Source organism: Anser anser, assembly GCF_964211835.1.
Source record: "Anser anser genome assembly, contig: HAP1_SCAFFOLD_270, whole genome shotgun sequence".
NCBI classification, from domain to species: Eukaryota; Metazoa; Chordata; class Aves; order Anseriformes; family Anatidae; genus Anser; species Anser anser.
In genome coordinates this window covers 22,050-43,372 of record NW_028153832.1, presented here as the reverse complement: position 1 = coordinate 43,372, position 21,323 = coordinate 22,050, and the positions used below count along the sequence as shown (strand labels likewise).

At 36.3% G+C, this 21,323-nt stretch overlaps 1 protein-coding gene across 1 annotated transcript in view; it reads left to right on the top strand.

Moving 5' to 3' along the window:
- The window catches only part of LOC310891381 (adhesion G-protein coupled receptor V1-like), a gene marked incomplete at its 3' end in the record, with an annotated part of 36,969 nt that extends 20,444 nt beyond the window's left edge, over positions 1–16,525 (top strand). Inside the window, exons 11-15 of the mRNA XM_083853654.1 lie at positions 8,774–8,900; positions 8,989–9,174; positions 11,024–11,204; positions 11,819–12,027; positions 16,508–16,525. Coding sequence (XP_083709780.1) covers positions 8,774–8,900; positions 8,989–9,174; positions 11,024–11,204; positions 11,819–12,027; positions 16,508–16,525 — 721 coding nt within the window. The remainder of the gene's footprint in view (positions 1–8,773; positions 8,901–8,988; positions 9,175–11,023; positions 11,205–11,818; positions 12,028–16,507) is intronic.
- Between the last annotated feature and the right edge of the window lie 4,798 nt (positions 16,526–21,323).

Here is a 21,323-nt window from a genome sequence, read left to right as displayed (position 1 = left end):
TAGAAAGTTCTTTCAGTTTTGATCTTTTTTATAGCTCTTGGTTTTAACACTTTTTTTTTTTTTCGGAAAAATAATATTTAGTAAGATAATGGGAAAAACTAAAGTGAGAACTAAAAAGCAATGCAGAACTTTTTCTGTCAGAAAAAACATTTATAACTTGGGTGTCACTGTAGAATTAGACTTGCAGTTTATTTGTTTGATCTGCATGTTCAATATTCCTTGATAATTAGATACTTCTGTCAGCTCATAGCCCCCAGAATATCCCAGTGTGACTATTATTGCAGTCTTCTGCTAATGAGAATGCAGTGGGGTTTCTGAAGCACAGTGTTCTGGTCTCCCTTCTCATCTAGTGGAGGATTTTAGGATAACAGGCTGTAAGGGCCCTCAGGTGATACTATTATCTGCATGTGAACACTGTTCAGAAAACTTAAATTAGTTTATAATCAGGAGTCTTTTCCCTCTTTGAGTTACTAACAAGAGTGTCTTGGCTATATCGTCTGTCCTGCTTCCCACAGCTCAGTTACATAAGTAAATACAGAAATACCACCACACGTGCTCTTGTATTACCTCCTATTTGTCTAAGGTACGTTTTCCACTTTTACTGAAAACATACTACAGTGGTCTGCCAGCACCAGCTTCCACACTGAACATCTACTACTTACATAGTCCTTACCTTATGCAGAAGAAGTATTTTTATTCTGTACAGGAAGCGTAGGCTAGCTCTTAGATATCCACAACAGATATCCACAGTGATTCCACATTAGCAAACAATAGGCAAGAAGCTCCTCACGCTGTTGTTGATCACTAGAAGATCCCATTTCAGAAAACATGGTTTTCGAACATCTTTATGGCACACAGGGAAGATGTTATTCCTTTGCGGGATTGGCTTGCTTGATTAAAAGGTGGCTGGTTAATGCATGTAGTTCAGAACTAGTTATTTTATTCTACCTTGGCTACTCATTACATTAAAAAGGCAATCCTTTTCAGAATAAAAACAGAGACTATTGCAAGCAGTTCTCCGCTTTCTTTCTGTGGGAGAAACTGGTTTGTCTCAAGGAATTTTTTTAGAGTCTCTGGCACAAAGGGGGAAACTAGGATTAGAAATGATGGTTCAAGTTTTGAGTGTAAGGTGGCCAAGAATGCAGAGTGGTATTGAGGTAAACAAGTAAGTAGATAGAAGTAAGCAGCATGAAAGGGTAACTTTTTTGATTCACGTGTGTGAAAGTACAGTTTTCTGCCATTTATCCTGAGTTACAACTGTAGGCTATACCTTGAAAATGGTGGCTGCAACAGGGATTGAACTGGCAGCTGAACAAATACAACCAGTGTTCTGCTTTTGCTGTGTATGGTGCAAGCCGTAGGCTCTGTTGATCATGAAGTGGATGGTGAAAAGTGTGCCAACAGTAAGCAGCTTTCCCACACTTGGCAGGGTCAGAGAGTGAACCGAGGAACAGGTGGTCTGTCCTGGAAAAAGAAGTAAGCAAGGAGGAGATAGAATCTGAACTTTTCTCTAGACCTTGGTAGCATCCCTCACTTCAACTAATTAGCAGAAGCCAAGAATGAAATGACTGCAGAGATCATCCTTTCAGTACTAGACATGACTCTTCAAATTAGGGTTGAAGGATACTGGCAGGGTTACGTGTACGCCCGTGCTATTGCTTTCAGCCTGGTTGGTATTTTGTGGACAAATAGAAGATTTCAGTTTCCGAGGCTGGCAGCCAGCACCTCACAGCAGTAGTGAATGAGCATGAAAACAAAGATGCACTGTGCTGTAGATGTGCTTGTACTGTTCCGTAAATTGTAGCATAAGTCAGCGAGAAAAGAAAGCATGTAAGAACTTTAATGAAACTACAGACATAGACATATGTTCATAAGCATTCAATGTATTGCAATTATTAATAGCACGGGTAAAATAATCAAAATAATTAGTTCTAACAAGGATGTATTATTTACGGCTTAGTGGTATTGTCAAGGCAGTTCAATTTTAAATAAGCTTTAAGTGCATCCATAACTATATTTTTTCCAAGCCATTAAAAACAATGTTATCCTTTCTTGCTTTATGCTCTCTATACTTAGACCACAGATATTAAAACTAGCTCTGAATTTTGTCCACAAACTGGAGGAAAATGTATAACATGAAAAATATGATTCCAAAGAACACAGATGAGTAATGATGAGTAATGAAGGAGCAAGAGAGTCTTGTATCTGCTGAAGCTTCTTTATATTTTCTTTTTTTAGGAGCAGATTCAGGTTGAATGCCTGCCCTATCTGAATAGGCCTGAATTGAGACCAAGCATAAATAAAACCAGATGTCTGTAGTGAAATCTATGTGAGAAAGGAAAGACCTTGGTCTTCTTGATGAATGTAGGTGGAACAGGCCATGGAAATTGTGTGTGTGCTTTGTGAGAGCATATATGCATACTAGGGCTGTTCATTTTACCTGGTAAGCACAAACAGAAATCAGTTTTTTTTAAATCTGATTGCTGTTTTTTCCTTCTACACAACGTAATCTCTCACTGGCAGTTATCAGCCCCCCAGTTAAGGTGCAGACAGCTATCAGTTTGGCACCTGGCACAACCAGAGGGCCAGAACCTGCAGGGTATGTGGGCTGGGGACGTGGCCTGTGTTTGTGCTCATGAGTGAGTGGTGGTGAGACTGAGAACTTGGAGACTTTGGGATCTGGGGATAAATCACTTTTATTTTGTGGAAGTGATAATCAACAAACAGACAACTGTTTAGGCAGTCCTTATGCTCCAGCATTTTTTGAGTCTTAACTCATGGAAGTTAGGATGCCAGAACAGATCCATATGCATATGTTACGACATAAATCTCATTTACTATATATAATAAACTGAAGCAACGTTATTTGAAGATTTTTATTGTTCTAGTGATTTCTGTGATGGGATACAGATTTCCATAGGCTGACATTCTGTCATCAGTTTATGTGGAAAATGATTAGACCTATGAGTTATGAAGTAATTTTTTGAAAATTACAAATGTAAAATACAGACTTGACTATTTCACTGTGAAATATCTGGCAGTTTTTAAACATTTTTGGGTTTTAGAGGTTGCTACATGTCAAAAAGTTAGAAAAGCATAGGAGGGCCATTTAAATCACTGTGTAGTGTTGATGGACAGGGCTTAAGGGTTTATGTGTTGTGGGTTACTCACTGCCATACTGCTTAATGGAGCTAGGATTTTCTCCTTACTTGGTAATTCCCTTTGGTTAGTGTCTGTTTCAAAACCATATCTATCTTACTTATGTAAATTTTCATAGAATCACAGAATAGCTTGGGTTGGAAGGGACCTTAAAGATCATCAGTTTCCAACCCCAGTGCCATGGGCAGGGATGCCACCCATTAGATCAGGTCGGCCCACAGCCTAGTCCAACCTGGCCTTGAAAACCTCCAGGGATGCCTCAAGGGTTTGATCAGACTGCGTTTTAACGGGGAAAAAGTCATTTGAAAATAGTAGAATGTTGAAATGAGTGCGCTGGACACCTACTGCTTGTTTTCATTACTTCTCAAAATAACAACATATCTCTCCTGCTATGACTCAGAAAAATTAAAATAGCCTCAAAAATCAAATAAATGATGGATTAAACCTGGAGAGAAGGTGTTTCCTCTGATGAGAGGCACTATGGAAAGTCTAATGTGGCAAATCCTACTTTAATGCAGTTCTTTAGAGCTAGAGCCTGCCTCTAATTAAATCAGTAGATAATCCTGAAAAAATTGAAGAGGGGGTGAACACTGAATGCAAGCAAATTGAGTAATGTTCCACAAGCAATTTCACTTCCCCCTTTTTGAGATACCCTGATAGAAAAGAAAGTCTTTTAGAGAAGTGTGGTTTAATAATGACAGCCATGTAGATTCACAGTGGAAATTAAGTTTCTCATGTGTCTTTCAGAACACTCAGGTTCTGCAGAAATTCCAGATTTTGTCAAAAGTTATTAACTTCAAAGCTATTTTTCATTTATTTATTTAATTATTTTGTGGTTCTAGTTAGTTCTTAACATTGAAATTCTCATGGTACCTTAAACTTAGTCAAAACTCTAATTTCTCCTATTTTCTTGTACTGCATGTTTAAAAAAGTGTAAGAAACATTTTGAAGCTCCTGTCAGTTGTCCTAATTCATCTGTAGTTCTTGCTACATAATAATTATGATTTTTTTTACTGAAAGAATTTCCCTAATGATCAGTCATTTCACATTAGTCTTGTTGTATAAGAAATGCTTTACACACTTTGAGGTTGTATTTCTTTTGGCAGCATCATAAGCATTGCCAGGGTTTACTGTCTGTGACGATATGAAACTTCATGTCCATACATAGCCATTTTACAGGAAGAAATAAGCTGAGGATAAAAACAGGGAAGTGGCTTTCCCAGTGATTGGTATCACCTTATTCCTGGTCAAGAGTTCTTTTCACTAGCTGGAGGAGCTGCTGGCCACGGTTAAGCCACCATGTCAAAGCAGCTGTTTTAACTTTTATTGCTGCTTCTGAATAGCCCTCTTTGTCCTGTTTCCATACTGCTGTCAGAGGAACACCTAAAGAGCTGGTTTCACATACCACGAGGAGTGAAACGGGACTGAACTGGACCCGTGTAGTGTCAGGCAGTCTGGGAGCATCTCCTCCGTGGTGTAAGGGTGGTATATGAACGCCCCTCTGTTCTTCGAGGTTGGAAGTGCACGTGGCAGGGGATGGGGCTGGTGTCCTGGCAGCTCTCTGGTGGCACGGACCCTGTGTCCAGCCCCGTAGCTCCTCCGGGTCGATCTGAGCTGGCTGCTGGAAGTATTATGCAGCTATTTGCTGAACGCTTCACCTTGCCTGGTTTAGCCCTGTATGGACTTAGGTTTAGCACATGAAGAGTACACTGAACCGAAAAGCAAGCATTTGGATTAAAAGGATAAAAGTTTGCAGGATGTGAGTATGATAATTGCATTACAATGTAATTGTTCAAAACAATAGAATTGGGATTTTTTTTTTTTTTATTATTCCTAGAAAAAAGTAAACCTGTGAGAATACTTTACAACAAACATTTTGGATTTAAATTTAAAATGTACTTTCCTAATTTATCTTTGTTCTCTTAATTCTTCTTTTTTTTTCAATACTATTTTTTAAAAATTTCTTGTTAGGGATATGCATTCTATGTTATGAAAAGTTACATGTATATGCCTTAGAGTATAGATATAAAGAATACTACTGAGTGCACCATTCTTCGAATCACAGAATGGCTCAGGTTGGAAGGGACCTTAAAGATCATCCACTTCCAACCCCTCTGCCATGGGCAGGGATGGCACCTACTAGATCAGGTTGGCCACAGCCTCATCCAACCTGGTCTTGAATACCTCCAGGGATGGGGCAGCCACAGCTTCGTTCATTCATTGTTTGCTTAACAGCATCTTGGAGCTGGAAACCTAAACCTAGCTGCTTCTATTAAGTTTCTGCATAGGATGTTTTATGACTTTTTGGAGAAGTAACTAACATTACTGTGCCAGGGCAGTGATAGCGGTCTGACCACTCATGATATCAGCCAGAGAAAAAAAATGACCAGATAATAAATAAATAAACAAACAAACAAACAAATAAGTAAATAAATAAAAGGATCCAGGTGTTCAAGATGGGGTTTGTATGGAGAAACCACCTGAACAATGTTCTTTTTTACCAGTTGATGGACTGAATTTTACTGGTTGCTTCCTGACCTGAAAGCTGTCTAGGTTTAATACATATCAAAAGCTCACTTGATATAGTGATTCATTTTTATTTTCTGTTGTAAATTATTTTACTAACAGCTTAGCGATATAATTAAATTTTAGCATTACCAACTCTGGAATCTTCTCCTTGATCTTTTCATTGTGTTAATATTTTGCTGTTTTTTGAATGCTTTTGCATGTTTCTGAGGGAAGGGAGAATGTCTCAATATATACCTAGCTTCAGTGAATATCAATAACAAATTTCAATTAATTCAGACTTCCTATTCGAAAGAACGTCTGTGAATGTATTTACTTCTCAGAATTTAGAGTGAACTCTTGTCTGTATTGAATTCCAAATTTAAATTATTTTTGAGATTAGTGGAGCCCAATTATCACCTTACAAACACTGTTTTAATCTGTTTTTGGTGCTTTGATAGACGATACAGTTTTTGTATTTAATGTATTTTTGATTAAGAAAGCCAAAATACATGATTACTATTGCAGAATAATGCTGCCCTTTTGACTGACTTCATGTGGCAGTTTTGTTATAAATGCTTGGTTGAAACTTGATTTAATTTTTTAACCTTTTGATTAGCAAATACCTTTTCCTTTCCCCTTTTTCTTTTTTTTTTTTTGTCCCTTTATTTCCTTGTCCCCTCTTTTTCCCCTTTTTCTCCTTCTGCTTCTCTTTCTTATATTTGTATTTATGTTATACATGTATATATACTACTTTGGTAATCTGATTAACTAACAAATTGTTGTAAATGAGGTTTGCTGTGATTTTGTGCCTAATTACTTTTCCTTGTGTACCCATCAGTACTCTTTCTGTGCTTATCTGTTTTTATCATTACTTTGTCAGACTGATGAAACACCATATCACAGAGGCACGTAGATGTATTTCCCTAATAAAGGGTTATAATCGTGGATGGCTGCTGCAGTTGTGATCACGCAGTCAGTAATCAAGCTCTTTGAGGAGGGCTTGGTAGGGAACACCTTGAGTGGCTCTTGACATGCTGAATTGGTCATGGGGTCACTCCTCCTAAGTGGGAACTGCCCACTTGCTGGCCTTTGTCAACAGGAAAATGCCAAGCAAGCAGGGTTCCCATAAAAAGAACATTATAAACTTTTGGAAAGTAAAAAGAAAGCCTTCTTTTTTTTCTTTTTCTTTTTTTTTTTTTTTGTCCCTTTTGTTAGTTTTTTGTTCTTTTATAAGATGGGTAGTATTGAAATTTTAGTAAGTGGCACTTTCATTACTTTCTACATCCTCTTTTTTTTTTTTTTTTTTTCCTCTGTGTTGACAGGGTAGAGACAGAAAGGTTTGTCGTGTTCTTTGGGTAAGTGCGGTGAACTGTTTTCTGTCCTCAGTGAATCAATGCTTTGTTTTAGAAGTGGTTGGTTTGGACAGAAACTGTCTTTATCATTTCTTTCCCCCCCAAGAATCACGTCTCTGCATCTCTTCAGACAACGCATGCTTCCCCTTTGGTGTTTCGTTTGATGGCATGGGGTTCTTGCTTGAAGGCATTTCTTTATGTAGGATCTGTGAATGATGAAAGTTATGAATGCATGGCTCAGTGTTTGATATTTGAGTGTTTCATGGAATAATGAATTAATTGTTTTAAACTGCTACAAATACAGTTTGCCCCAACTAAATGGCTGAACTGATTAGAGTTACAGAGTAATTTTCTCTAGTCAAAGACAAGGAAAGTTATCTTGATTTAGACTAACATGCATATAATTTATATAACACAGGTTATTTTTTCTACCGACTTTTTTTTTTTTTAAACATGTAACAAACATGAGCACGTTACTCTATTAAATAGGTATTACCTATTTTGCATCCTGTACCCTGTCCTGTAGACTGTGCTACAACAATGCTAAGTTGTTTTTGTGTGTGTAGGTTCCAGTTACTTAAAACGTGCTTCTGGACACAGTTCTGGGCCTGATTTCAAAAACTGGATATAATAGATCACATTTCTTCATGAAATAGTGTTTGATAAAGTCTAGGTTGTAGCACAGTGAAAGCACAAAAATATGTACAGTATGCAGGACCACGATTTCATTGAAAAATACAATACTGACAGGAAACGTGAAAGATGCAAAGGAATCTAAGTACCTAAAACTACATGTAATAAATCATATGCAGACCATCAATCTGAAGGTGTATTCTTGATGCATCCTGCAATAGTGCTTCTCTGGAATTTTTAATATAAGAAATTTAAAATGATGAAAATTACTGCTTCTGAGGAAAGGCAAGCAAGTAATATGCAAGGTTCATTACTGTTATCAGATACTGCCCATTCCTGTCACAGAGTACGATCAAGATGGTGTAGGAGAAGCCCAGAGAGAGAAATCCTTTACTGAGAGGAATCTGAAGTATGCGTATTTGGTCAACGTACTTCATTCTTGCACCATTCAGCATGTGCTTTAAAGGAGTAATGAGAAAGGGGAATGAGTCTGAGCTACTGAGAGCAGGTCCAACATTTTGTAGAGTCAGACAGGGATCCTACAGGTAGTCTCCACATCTACAGAAGGCAGGCTAACACAGAGCTGAGGATGAAATCCATGGTATCGAGGGTCAAATTTCTGCCTCTTTATGTCAGTAGTAAACTTTGACAAACAAAGCAATAATGGAAATTTATGCTTTTCAGTGTAATCTCAGCATAGGTGATTTTGGAATTTCCTTTATACCTTGATCCAAGTACAAAGTAGTTCTGAATTTAACTAACTTTTTTTTTTTTTTTTTTTCCTGGCACTATTCTGTTTCTTTTCCTGTGTGTTGTGTGCATGTGTTATCAAAAACAGACAAACAAACAACAGAGTTACTAGCTATAAAAAGCTAATCAGAAACAAACAAACAAAAAGTTACTTCAGAGGCAATTATTTATTTTATTTATTTATTTATTCATTTTTTACGAATGGATAAAACATTCTGATGTTGTATCATTCTTAACTTGTTTTAATCCTTGTAGGTAACTGTTGGCTTTCATAATTTATTCATAAAATTTGTCAATATCCTGATCTCCTCTGTATGGATTTGCTAAACAGAGTTGCAACTTGAAAAAAACCTCTTACCTTCCTTTCTCAGGGTCAGTGTGGAAAATCAGATACTGAAATACGGGTTTACTACTTGTGAAATTACAATTTTGGAAAACGATGATCCTGGAGGAGTGTTCGAATTTTCTTCCTCTTCCAGAGGTCCCTACAGCATCAAGGTAGCTATCCGAGTAACGTCACTTAAACATTACAGACGACTTAGTTCTAACAGAGTGCTAGAAAAAGATTAATTTTATTTTTTTGCAGGAAGGGGAGTCTGTTGAGCTGCAGATTGTTCGCACTAGAGGAAGCCTCATCAGACAGTTTCTGCGCTACACTGTAGAACCAAGAGATAATAATGAGTTTTATGGAAGCACAGGAATTCTGGAGTTTAAGCCTGGTGAAAGAGAGATCATAATTACTCTACTGACAAGGATGGATGGGATTCCAGAGGTAAGAATTAATATTTTTCTCTCTTTAAATTGCATTCACATACATATTTGTTTGTCACTTACTAAAATATAGATGGTTTCACCTGTAAATACCAGCAATTTTTCTGTAACATTTGAAGGCTTTCTTTTTCTTAAGTGTGAGAAATAGATAGAGGAGGAGTGACTGAAAGGCCTATAAGATAGTCAAGCACCATATGAAAGCACTTTATATCAATACAAATCAGGTCTTGTCAGTCTTGCCTGAATATTCATTTCTCTGATATCTCTATTGTTTTGTAATCCCAGAAATCTGCACAATTTGAGGCATGTGTCTGTTGCTTTTCTCTTTGCTTTCTGCTTTTCTGTAGCTTGTTCCCTTTCCTGTGCATCAGCCATCCTGGATTCCATCAGGAAGTTTGCAAGGGTTTGATTTTACCACATTTATGTTAACATAAATTTTAGCTGCTGTGATTCAGCATTTTTTGCTGCCTTTACATGCACATTCCTATGCTGTATTTTGCATAAGCAGTTAGTTGTGTTTGTCTGATCCTGCTAATGAGCTGATCTAGGAGTAAGATGTCAGAAAGCCAGCTTTACAAAACATAAAGGTTTTAGGAAGGTTAATAATCTTTTTGTAGGGCCAGGTGGTCATCAGTCATGGATTGAAGGAGGGATGGAGGACCATATGATGAGGAAATCAGGGGATCACAGCAACTCCAACTTCAATTGCATAGGCTGCTGTAGAAATTCAGGTTTCTTTTCCCTACATACTCCAAAGAAAGGAGACATAAGAAGTCTGAACTCCACTACAGAAGCCAGGAACATAAGTTAATCTAGTAAAACTTAGGCACTAAAACAGCGGGTTATTTAATAGTTCCATTCCCAGTTTTTACTAGTTCATCAGCAGGCTGAGATAAAAGTATTTCCCTGCTTACAGCAGTATTATTAGACTAGGTAAGTCATCCTGCTGAAATGCTCAGGCAAAAACATACGAATTGTAGTGTCAGGACTAAAAAATAAGGAGGTCCTTTTATACTCTTCTATCTCCAAGAGTGGCCAAAAGCCACATACATGAGCAGGACATATATAATCACTTTCCTCCAGAATGCCATCCCAGCCTCCAATGGTGGGCAGTCCAAGGATGTCTGGAGTAATGGATGGTATCTTTGGGTGCCTTCAGATTTTCTTTCTGTTAATTGAAGCAGTTACGCTTTGAACGCAGGTAAGGTTTTAGCATCCATGACATTCTGTAGTACTGAACACCATTGTTTAATTGAATTGTATGTGAAGAACCAGTTCATGTGTGTTTCTTTACTGCTAACCACCAGCCAGTTTCACTGAGTTCTCCCCAGTGTAGAGTAATGCTGTTTTCTAGATAGATAAATGCAATATTTTTTTCTAATGTTCTCTGATACTTTTTTGAAAGTACCATGTCCCATTAGATTAATAAAGCCAGTTGATCAATTCTTTCTAAATTAGCATGCTGTCCATGGTTTAAAAATCTTTGCTTTACCTGTTACAAAGCCAGGAATCTTAAGAAGTCTTGGAGGAAAGAAAATTTACATTTCAGAGTGTGTTACAAACATTACTTGTGAAATTATGCGATTCTAAATTAAGTACACAAAATAAGTCCTTGCTTATAATAATAATAGACTCTTGGAGAAACTGATGCTTTTAGAGATAGAAAGTTCTAACAATTTCCTTTATTTGATAGCATTATACAAACGTTTATTGCATGTAGAATGTGTGTGATTTCATTTTAAGTTTGTATCCCTTTCTGCCTGATGGGGGACTGTGGACTATAGACCATTTTGTTTTTGATGTGGATGTTGAATATGTATTTTTGTTCTGACTGAGTTTCCCTCTTCTAGCTGGATGAGCTATATTCTGTGGTACTTAGTGGCTACAGTGAAATGCCAGGCAAGTTGGGGAATGCCACAATGGTCAATATAACCATTTTGAAGAATGATGATCCGCACGGTATCATTCAGTTTCTACCTTACGAACTAACAGTAACAATAAGTGAAAGCAAAGGAGAAGTCATCCATACCGGTAATTCCTTTTTATTAGAGTTACTTCTTTATCTGCTGTCTGCTTCTGCAAGTCTTATTTTCCCTGTTCTAGGATAACAGAAGTCTAGGAGACTTCTTACTAAAATCTCCACTCAGGACTTTACAGATTGGTACAATGCCAAGCAAGATGAGCAGCGGAGAGTGAAGTGGAGAAGTATGGGTGTGGAAAAACAGAGGGATTAACTGAGTAAAAAGGATTGCTAGAGAATTTTCCAGACAGGAGGGATGGAGTACTGATGTATGTGCAAAGTGCAACGTGGAGGTAGTAGCTCTGTTTGTGGAGAATGAAGAATGGGGTGTTATATAAGAGAAACGTAGAGTTAAATCTTCCTATGGGTGATTTTAATTGATCTATTCAGTTATCAATTACTTTTACAGGCAAGAATTAACATGTGAAATTAAAGCAGTTTGCACTGCTTTAGTAATCTGTCTTTGTGTGTCCTTTTCTGTAGCACTCCAACATGTTACTGGTTTCATAAGAAGTGAAATTGGTTATTATTGTATTTCCTTTTTCTCAGTTTCAGATGTTTCAGATGTTCCTTTTTGATTTCTGTTGCTCTGAATATGCACACTGACTCTGTTTATGTTTTTTAGCTGTTTACAGAGTTGTAAGAAATCAAGGAAACTATGGAAATGTTAGTGTGTCTTGGGTTGTTGATCCAGCATGTACCAATGACGTCTATCCAGAGCAAGGGACTATTTTATTTGATAATCTGGAGTTTTCAAAAAATATCACCATTTACTCACTGCCAGATGAGGTAAACACTTTTACAGTGTTTTGGGGTGAGAATATGGGACAAAGAGTAAGTACTAAAACATTAGAGTATAAGGAGAAAAAAGGAATGTGTGTTTCTCAAGAGCCTAATAACTTGTAGGAAATATCAAAATACTTGGGTAGAACTGAGATAATGTCTGCAAATCATAGAGAAATTTCAGAAGCTGTGCATACCTCTAAACAAAAAAGGTAGAAGCTGAGAGTAATTGTACTGTGGTAAAGTTATAGGAAAGTTTGACTGAAACTCGTATCTTGATAACTGGAATCCTAATTTCAATCCTAATCCTATATGCTGATAAATTTGAAGTAATATAAGAAAGATTACACCTAATGATAAATAAATAAAGCTGTAAAAAAAACTACATGTATCAGAAACATAAAACTGGAAGGTAACTTTTGGGTCATCTGTGCAAGATAAAGAGGAAGGGACTTACTTACAAAAACTGTAGATGGATGATAATTTCTGTATAACTGTATGAATTATCATCCCTCTTGAGACACATAAGGACTGACAAATAAAAACAACACTCAGAAATCTCTGGCTTATTAATCCCCCTAACTTTTCATTTTAAATTCTTCAGTGTTTTGTATGCTAGAAATTAATGTCTTAATACTTTCAGGTGCCTGAAGAGGAGGAAGTATTCACCATCAGTTTATTCAATGCTACCGGTGGAGCCAGGCTGGGCAATGTAACCACTGCAATTTTACAAATAACAAAGAATGATGATCCCATTTATTTTGCAGGTTAGATATTATTGTTTATAAATGTGGAATACATACACTACCTAAAACGGATTTTTTTCACAAACCAGATCATTGCGAAATCGTAATCCCAAAAGAGCAAGTGGAAAAGCTCCCCAAACTTTTTTTTTTTTTTGTATTTAATTTATATTTGTTTCCTTCAGAACCTTCCCATTTTTTTGTGTGTGTCATTTTTCTCTTTGTTGATGTTGAGATCAGTTAGGAGGCAAGGTACAAAATATTCTCTCGTACCTGAATTATTTCCTACCTTTATCACATACATCTTATTGTTTCATTGAAGAGGAAGATCCTACTAGAGAGAATTAAGAAAACAGAGCAAATGCAAGCAACTCAGGCTTGAACTCAGACAGATTTGTTGCTTTTGTATTTTCAGAACCTGTGACAGTGAGTGTTCAAGAAGGAAGTGTTGCAAACTTTACAGTCCTAAGGAATGGATCTGCTGATGTCGCTGTTGTTGTCCAGTATATTACTGTTAATGGAGATGCAACAGCTGAAGAGGGAGACTTTGTTCCCAGTGGAAAGAACAGTGTCATTTTGTTTGATGTTGGAGAAAGGGAGCAGAATTTATCTGTGTATATCAACGATGATGATACCCCTGAAACTGATGAAACATTTTATATTATCCTTTTCAATTCTACAGGTAAGTCTTCCTTTTTTTTTTTTTTTTTTTTGCTGGCAATTTCTTAGTATCTTGGTCTTATCATAAAGCAATATTTAAATGCCAAGAATTATACGAATAATGTTTGCTTCAAGATTTTTATACAATAAATGCATACTGTGTTTGAATTTTCATCCTTAATTATTTTATTGGAAACAAAAATCAAATGATAGAGTTGATACTTTGCCTGCAAAAACAACTGGAGTGAAAGTCCCTTTTCAAATATAAATGCTCCAAATTAGATGGACTTCAATACAAAAACACAAAGCAAAAAAAAAAAAAAACAAAATTTAGTACCCAACAGTCTTAGGAAAAGAGGTATTCTTTTAGTTATTTTTTTCATGCTCCAGAGTGTATTACAAAACTACATGATTTTTGTAAAAACAAACAGAACTGCCATATTTTGGAGGAAGGGTATGTAATTGCTCTATTTTATTAGTAGCGAAAAGTATGCATACATTTTTTTCACTCTGAGACTATAGTTTTAAAAGGCTTAATTTGCAGAAAAATATATGTCACAATTTACCCAGGGGACCACCTCTAAAGAAAGGATTTATTACCTTAGAAATAACGTATTTTTGTTTATTTATTTATTTTTCAAAGTTTACACTTAAAAAGGAATGACCAAAATTATTCAGCCCATTCCTCACGTTTTTGAAATACATATCTTTTAGAATAAATTATCACTGTTATGTAATATACATGAGAAAATAAAAGTGAAGTATAAGAAATTCATAATTTTTCCAGAGCCCTAAGTATTTAATAAAGACCCTCCCCACACCTAGCTCCAACAAAACTCATGGTGTTGTGGGAGAGTCATTTGCAATTGTGTTATCAAATTTTAATTTACTGCCCTTCATTTTTTACTGTTCTCTAGTTGAGAGGTAATAACAGGCTCTGAATCTGCTGCAAATCTTTGCAATGCAAAGCAAAGCTGTATTGAATCAGCCATTGAAACCTGAGGGGCTGTAATTTAATAAAGCAAAGAAAGATGATGGCAATTAACCATCAGACTATACCTTCAGATTGTGTGACACGTTCTCAAAGTAAAATACCTACCAGGTATTCAATTCAAGATTAGGAAACCTAAAATTAGATTTCTTCATCTGTAAGCACGCTAAGCATCTTAGTTCTCATTACAGTCTCTGATGGTCTTAGTCTTTAGCAGTCGATAAGACTGAAGTGATTGAGGTCATGCTACAGTGGACACCCTGCGGCTGGCCTGTGAGTTTCTCACAAGGCAGCATTGATCTTGAGTTGAATCCTTCCCTGAACATTGGTAGCAGGCAGCCAGAGGTTGACAGGGAAAGCAGTAATTTGAGTATAAGGCAGCTAAGCTATTTCCCAAGGTCGGCTGGTATTCACTGTAGTACCCAGGTCTCTTATAAAATATCAGACTAGGGAAAGGATTAGACAAAACCATTCTTCTTCCTTCATAAGTTTTCTCTTTTGTTGTCTCTTTCTACTTTAATAACTTTCTTCAGGATCTACTGGTAGCTCCCAATACTACCCCATTGGGAACATATCATGGCTTTTCTCCTAGCACATGGGGAATGGGTATCCATAGCCTCCTTTTTCCTCTAAAATGAGCATCATATAGTTTTACAGCCATTCTAGAATCACTAAGAATAAAGAATATTTCTATACATATTCCTGAAAGCAAAAGTTGGTTTTCTTTCTATGATTGGTTACATACAGTGGCCTTGACTGTTCTGAAATTTTTTTGGGGACTGTTGTTCCTGAGAGAAAATACAAATAGAGGTATATGAAGTTAGAGGAATAAGCACATTGTTTAACGTGGAACAAAATTTAGTCGGACACTTTCAAAGAAGACAAAAAATGGGGTGGGTGTGGACACATTATGTTCATCTATGGACAATGCAATGGAGTTAGAATTAACATCCCTTAATATTTACCTGTACTAATATGCACACTGAAATCCTGCTAGCTTCCCATCTACATAATAAGAATCTTATGTTTCTTCCTTTTAGATATTCTTTGATATGGGAGTGAATAAACTCTTAGACATTGCTCATAGCTTGTATTTAGTTTAAATGCAATACTTTTCTTCTAGGTCTAAAGAAGGTCGGGGCTCTCTGAATACCTTACTCTTTTATTCTGTACCTCTGAATATCTTATTCTTTTGACTTGTCCAGATGATCAAACAGAAAATGTTACCTCACATAACAACTACATGCAAGGATACTGTGTAGTAAGAATCACATCTTCTCAGTTCATGTCATTTTTCCTGAAAATCTTACGTCTTGCTCTCTGGATGGTACACTACTTAAATACTTTTACTCTGATTTGCCTGCTGCTGAATACCTCAAATTCTGTTTTTCACTGACTTTTATAATTGTCCTTTTCTTTGTATAAAAGCAATTGTAGTGAGTAGAAAACATAATTGGATTTAGAGTTACCTACATTTCTGATTCCAATTTTAATAATAATAATTGTCCTCTTTTTTAGGAGATACAGTTATCTTTAAGGCTGGAATGGCAACAGTTATTATTGAAGCAAATGATGATCCTAATGGAATTTTCTCTTTGGAACCTTTAGAGAAGCCAGTTGAAGAAGGCAAAAGTAACATTTTTTGGTAAGTAACGTTTAAAGAATATCTTTGCACTCTTTTGGAACTGGTGTATGTGGTACTTTATAAATAGCACTTTGATTAAATCAAATGCACAAGTGTGCATTGATAGAAGTGCACTATAGAAAAACAGTTTTACAAAATTTTGGATTAAATGATTTGTAATGTGTTGAAGACATCACCTGTAATACTATGGAGTACACAGTAAATATTAAAAAGTGCACAGAAGCTCATGTTGAAATGTAACTAAATAAGACTTCAGCATTGATGTTCTGTTATAATCTCAGGAACCTGTAGATACAGAAAAATCTGAATGATTGAGCACAATATAACCTAGGCTGACAGAAAAAGAAAAAAAACCACTCAACAAATAGCTAAATAAAACTGTGTGGCACTAGGTGGCTTTTTGTACCCATCTTTGAAATTTTCAACTGCAAACTACTGTATTCTTTCTTTCTGTTTTTGTATTTTTTTTTTTCTTTTATCTGTTAATTACAGATTGAAATCTATACTTAAAGTCCGGATGTGACACTCTTCATTAGTCTGACCTTTGAAAGTATTTTCCTTTGTGCCACCATGATATATTGAAGAATTAGCAGGGTTAAAAATTGAATGCACTTGGCATCTCGCCTTGTTACATTCATTTCATAAATTTACTATGGGGTTTTAATTGGATGAAAAAATGATTTTTCGTTAAGAAATCTTGAGACAGGCTGTAAAGAGAAGTTAGGTCACAATAAATGCGATAGTGCAAATAGTTAGGGAAGAGGTTCTTCTTGCATTTAAAAAATCATCCTTTTTTTTTTGTCTGTTTGTTTTAAAGCCTTGAAGCAGATGCTTATGGCTGTGAATTGGTTCTTTATGCTTGTGTCAATACATCTGAAATATGAATAGTCTCAAGAAAAGAGGATATTAAGTTCATTGTGTGTTTGTTGTTGTGCTGTTCACTGTTTTGGGCTTTGTTGTTTTTTTGTCCTTTATAGTCTAATCTGCAGGATAATTTTTGTGGATTTGGTGGTGTTAAGAATATTGTTTTGATGTAAACATGCTTATATACAGGTGCTTTATGGAATTATAGGATACCAAGATCTCCAACATCTGAGGAACCTGCTCAGTCATCATTGATAAAATATATTTACTAGGGATCTGTCTCTTCCATACTGTCACTACTTTGACAGTTGTGTAGCATATAAAAAAGTGGTCAAAGTAGCATGTAACCAAACCACCGAAAACACAGAGGTTTTAATGAGGTAATTGGAGTTAGTGCAGCAGCGCTACACAGCTGGGATAGAGCACCCTGGTTAACGCCACAGAAGAAAAACCTTTGGAAGCAGAAACAACATAAATGTGTTCCTGTGGCTGGACTAGTTTAGCTGAACTAATTCTTCAACCTGATATAATCTATTTATAAGGCATTTTATGTCACCGTGCAAACCGACAGAAGCAAACTTCCTGTATGTAAGCGCACTCTTAATAAAGGCACTGTATGGGTCACTTTTTATTTGTAGTGCCTTTTTGAAATTAGTGTAATTGTGTTAGCAGATAGTTACCAAAAAAAAAAAAATCTTTTCATTTACTACGTTCTTAATCACAAATAACAGTAGATTTCTGAAAGCCGTAGAATGTAATTCTAATTTAATACAAGTGTAAGAAAAAGTTTAAGTAGACTTGATGACTGAAAGGAGAAACGTTTGTGGTTAAATGTAGATGATTCTCTTTCCTGTCTAAGAGTGTCCAAGTATATTAATTTTTAATGTTAACTTTCTGAACTATTACGCATTCATATTTATTATTATAAATTGGAATTACAAGACACAGTGATGTGTAGCTTCACAGTAGTATTCTGCATGGACCTGCGTATGCTACTTCTGTTTTCTAAAGTACGTATTCCGGGAGTAGAATTGTACTGCAAAAGTGGTTGCCTTTAAAAGGAAGGCTTCATGGAACAGTTGTAGTATATTAGCATTTTACTTTATATTACATAGTATATTACTTCTTACTGTAAGGAAGATTACAGTAAAAGGAGTCTCCACATTTTCCTTTTCTACTCAACGCTGATGCATGCCTGCCAGGACTCTCATTCTTTCTGTATCACTGAACAGGATTTTGAGACACAGAGGACACTTCGGCAATGTTTCTTTGACCTGGCAGTTGTTTGATAATAACTCTGCACTGAAGCCAGGAGAAGAATTCTATGAAACTTATGGGACTGTGTGCTTCATGGATGGTGAAAGGTCGAAGTCAATAACACTACGTGCCATTTCAGATAGAATTCCTGAATTCAATGAATTTTACATTCTAAAGTTGGTGAATGCTTCAGGTATTGTCTTCCATATCACCATTTCCTTCATATCTGGTAGAAAAGAGTTATGTTTAATCAATCAAAAAGAAACCAACACTAGAAAGAGCATTGCTTTGAATCATGTCTTGATATCCTATGCTTTTCTGGTAAGGTTTTAGGTCTTATTTTTCATTTAATCTTGATTTCCATATATAGAGAGTTACTCAGTTCCCGAATTACTGTTAAACACATTTTGGTGATCTGAACTTTAAAAGGGATGCCTCTTGGTTTTTGAAATTAGACTTCTTAAAGTTCAGAAGTTTCATTTCAAAAACCAAGAGTTCTGAATTTCAGATACATAGATCTCCATGCACAAAATATAAAACAAAGATACTAACAAAGAAATAACAAAGGTATTAAAGGTTATGTGTGTCTACCATAATAGAGGTTGCTTTTTTGTTTGTTTGTTTCCCTAGAGGAGGTAAAATACTTGTAGTTACCACTTCACATGACTTAAATTACAACTTTAAATTGCTACTGGACACATTTCCTAATCTGGATTAATTCCACTTTAGTACTATTCATGGTCTTCTGTGCTCTGATACAAGTGAAAATGTGTGTTGGCCTTTCCTGTAAGTGAAGTCCATACGGATGTACAAAAGATTTCCTGCTTATAACAGGTAGATCACTGTACACTTTGAACACGGAGATTCTCCATTCACAACATGATCTTCATATCATGAATTCTTACTGTGCAAAGATAGATGACTAACACCAGGACTGGGCAGCAGTTTTAACACACAACTGGTTACTGTTTCTGCAAGGTGTATGTACTTCTGTATCAGAGGCAACAGGCAAGATTTTGCCATTCTCTATTCCTGTAAGTCTTTGAGCAATACAAGAATTGAATTTGGCCCCCATGCTTATCAAACGAATCAAAGGTAACCTACCTTATTGGCTAATTAAGAAAAGATGGACCTTGTCATGTTTCACCTGAAAGACATCTGTGTGTTTTACAGCTGAAAAATAGCATGTGGGTTTGTTTTCTACTGAAATTACATCAGCACAGTGTTTTAAGAATAATACAATTAACCTATGTAATTTTCAAGTTAGATCATTTGCTATAAGTCCAGAGGATCTTAAAGGAGGGTTTGAGGTTTTTTTAGAAACTTGTTTTATTAAAAAAAAAAAAAAGTACTTTGAAACTTTTTTCTGAGTGTGTTGTTTAATCATTAACTTTTACTCTAACTTCTATTACGCAGGTGGGTCTCCTGGTCCTGGTGGTCAGTTATCTGAAACCAGTCCTACTGTAACTGTCATGATCCCTTTCAATGATGACCCTTTTGGAGTGTTTGTTATAGATCCAGAGAGCCAGGACAGAGAGATAGTGGAAGATACTCTTTCTGAAGATGACCTTTCCTATATTACGGACTTCACCATCTGGAGACAGCAAGGCACCTTTGGTGTTGTCCGACTAGGTTGGGAAATACTGTCTAGTACCTTCCAAGCTGGACTGCCATCAATGGTAGATTTCTTGTTGCTTGGATCATTCCCAAGCTCAGTACAATCACAGCCCCACATGAGGCGCCATCACAGTGGAACAGACGCTCTGTATTTCAGTGGAAAAGAGGATGCATTTGGCATTATCGGTCCTGAATACCCATAACAATGGAAATAATGCAGTAACCAATTTTACATTTTCAGCTTGGTTAATTCCTAATGTCAGTACAGATGGCTATATAGTTGAAAAGGATAACGATAATGGGACTTTATATTATGGTGTGAAAATTCAGACAAATGATTCTCATGTTTCTGTAGTGCTTCATTATACAGCATTAGGGTCCAATATGACATACATGGCTAAAACATCAGTCATGAAATACCTGGATGAGAATACTTGGCTTCACGTTCTGATTACTCTGGATGAAAGTATAATTGAATTTTACGTTGATGGAATTCTAGTTCTGGGAGGAATGAAGAGTCTAAAAGGAGAAGCAATTCTTGATGGTGAGCCTTTGCTATTTTTCTCCATATATAAAGCTCTGAAATGCATAGTCTAGCCACTTCAAAGGTGGAAGAAATACACTGAAATGATTATATCTGTTAAGTTAATTGAAAGGAATGGATAAGAATTCTTTGAGGATTTTCAGAAAGCCTATGGAAATTGTGTGAATGTTCTAAAAAATTCAAACTGCTGCGATGTTGAGTGAGAGTAGAGGACTATTAATTGTATGGTGTACTATTTTATTTCTGCTTTTAAAATTCCAGGTTGAAGTTTAAGAAATCAAATTTTCCATTTGTAAAAAGAATAGTACTTCTGCAATTAGTAATTTCCATCACACTTGCAGTACTGTAGCTAAGCTGAGAGGCTGAGAGGGTTTTTTTTTTTCCCTCCCTCGGTTTCTAGAACAAATATATGTGAAATGCAATTATGCTTTTATTGCTAGAAGGATATGTCTGTGCTGTAAATTTTCTTTATTAGTGGGGATGGCGTGTGTCTGGGGATAATGCAATAGTAAGGCAAGTATGTCATCTCTCTCCGTTGAATGTTGGGTAATACACAGTGGTGTGCATAGCAGCCCAGTTTTTCTCAGCATCCTCCACTTTGTGCCCTGGGACTTTTATCAGTTCCTGTGGTTGCTCATCTCTACAACTGCCACTCAGTGTCATATGTATGACAATACACTGAAGAGCACAGCTTTTTTTGTTTGTTTGTTTTCTTTCGTTTTCTGAAAGGCAACTGAAAACAGCTGATGTGTGTGTTTTAGCACAAGAGCATAGCATGGCACAGAATAGGATAGAGTAGGAATGAATATGAGGCAGCTGTGATCCTATAGTTTGGAGACAGAGAAATATAAATGCTGTTGTAAAAAGAGTTTGGAATTTGCATGGAATTACAGTGTGGTGGATGAAATGGATGTCCAGAAGGGTTAATGCAGTAATCATGAGTATCATCAGAATGGATCAGCTGCCCTAGCAGAGGGAAACAAAGTAGGATTTGTTCAGCAAAACAAGGGCTAAAAGGGGTTGCAG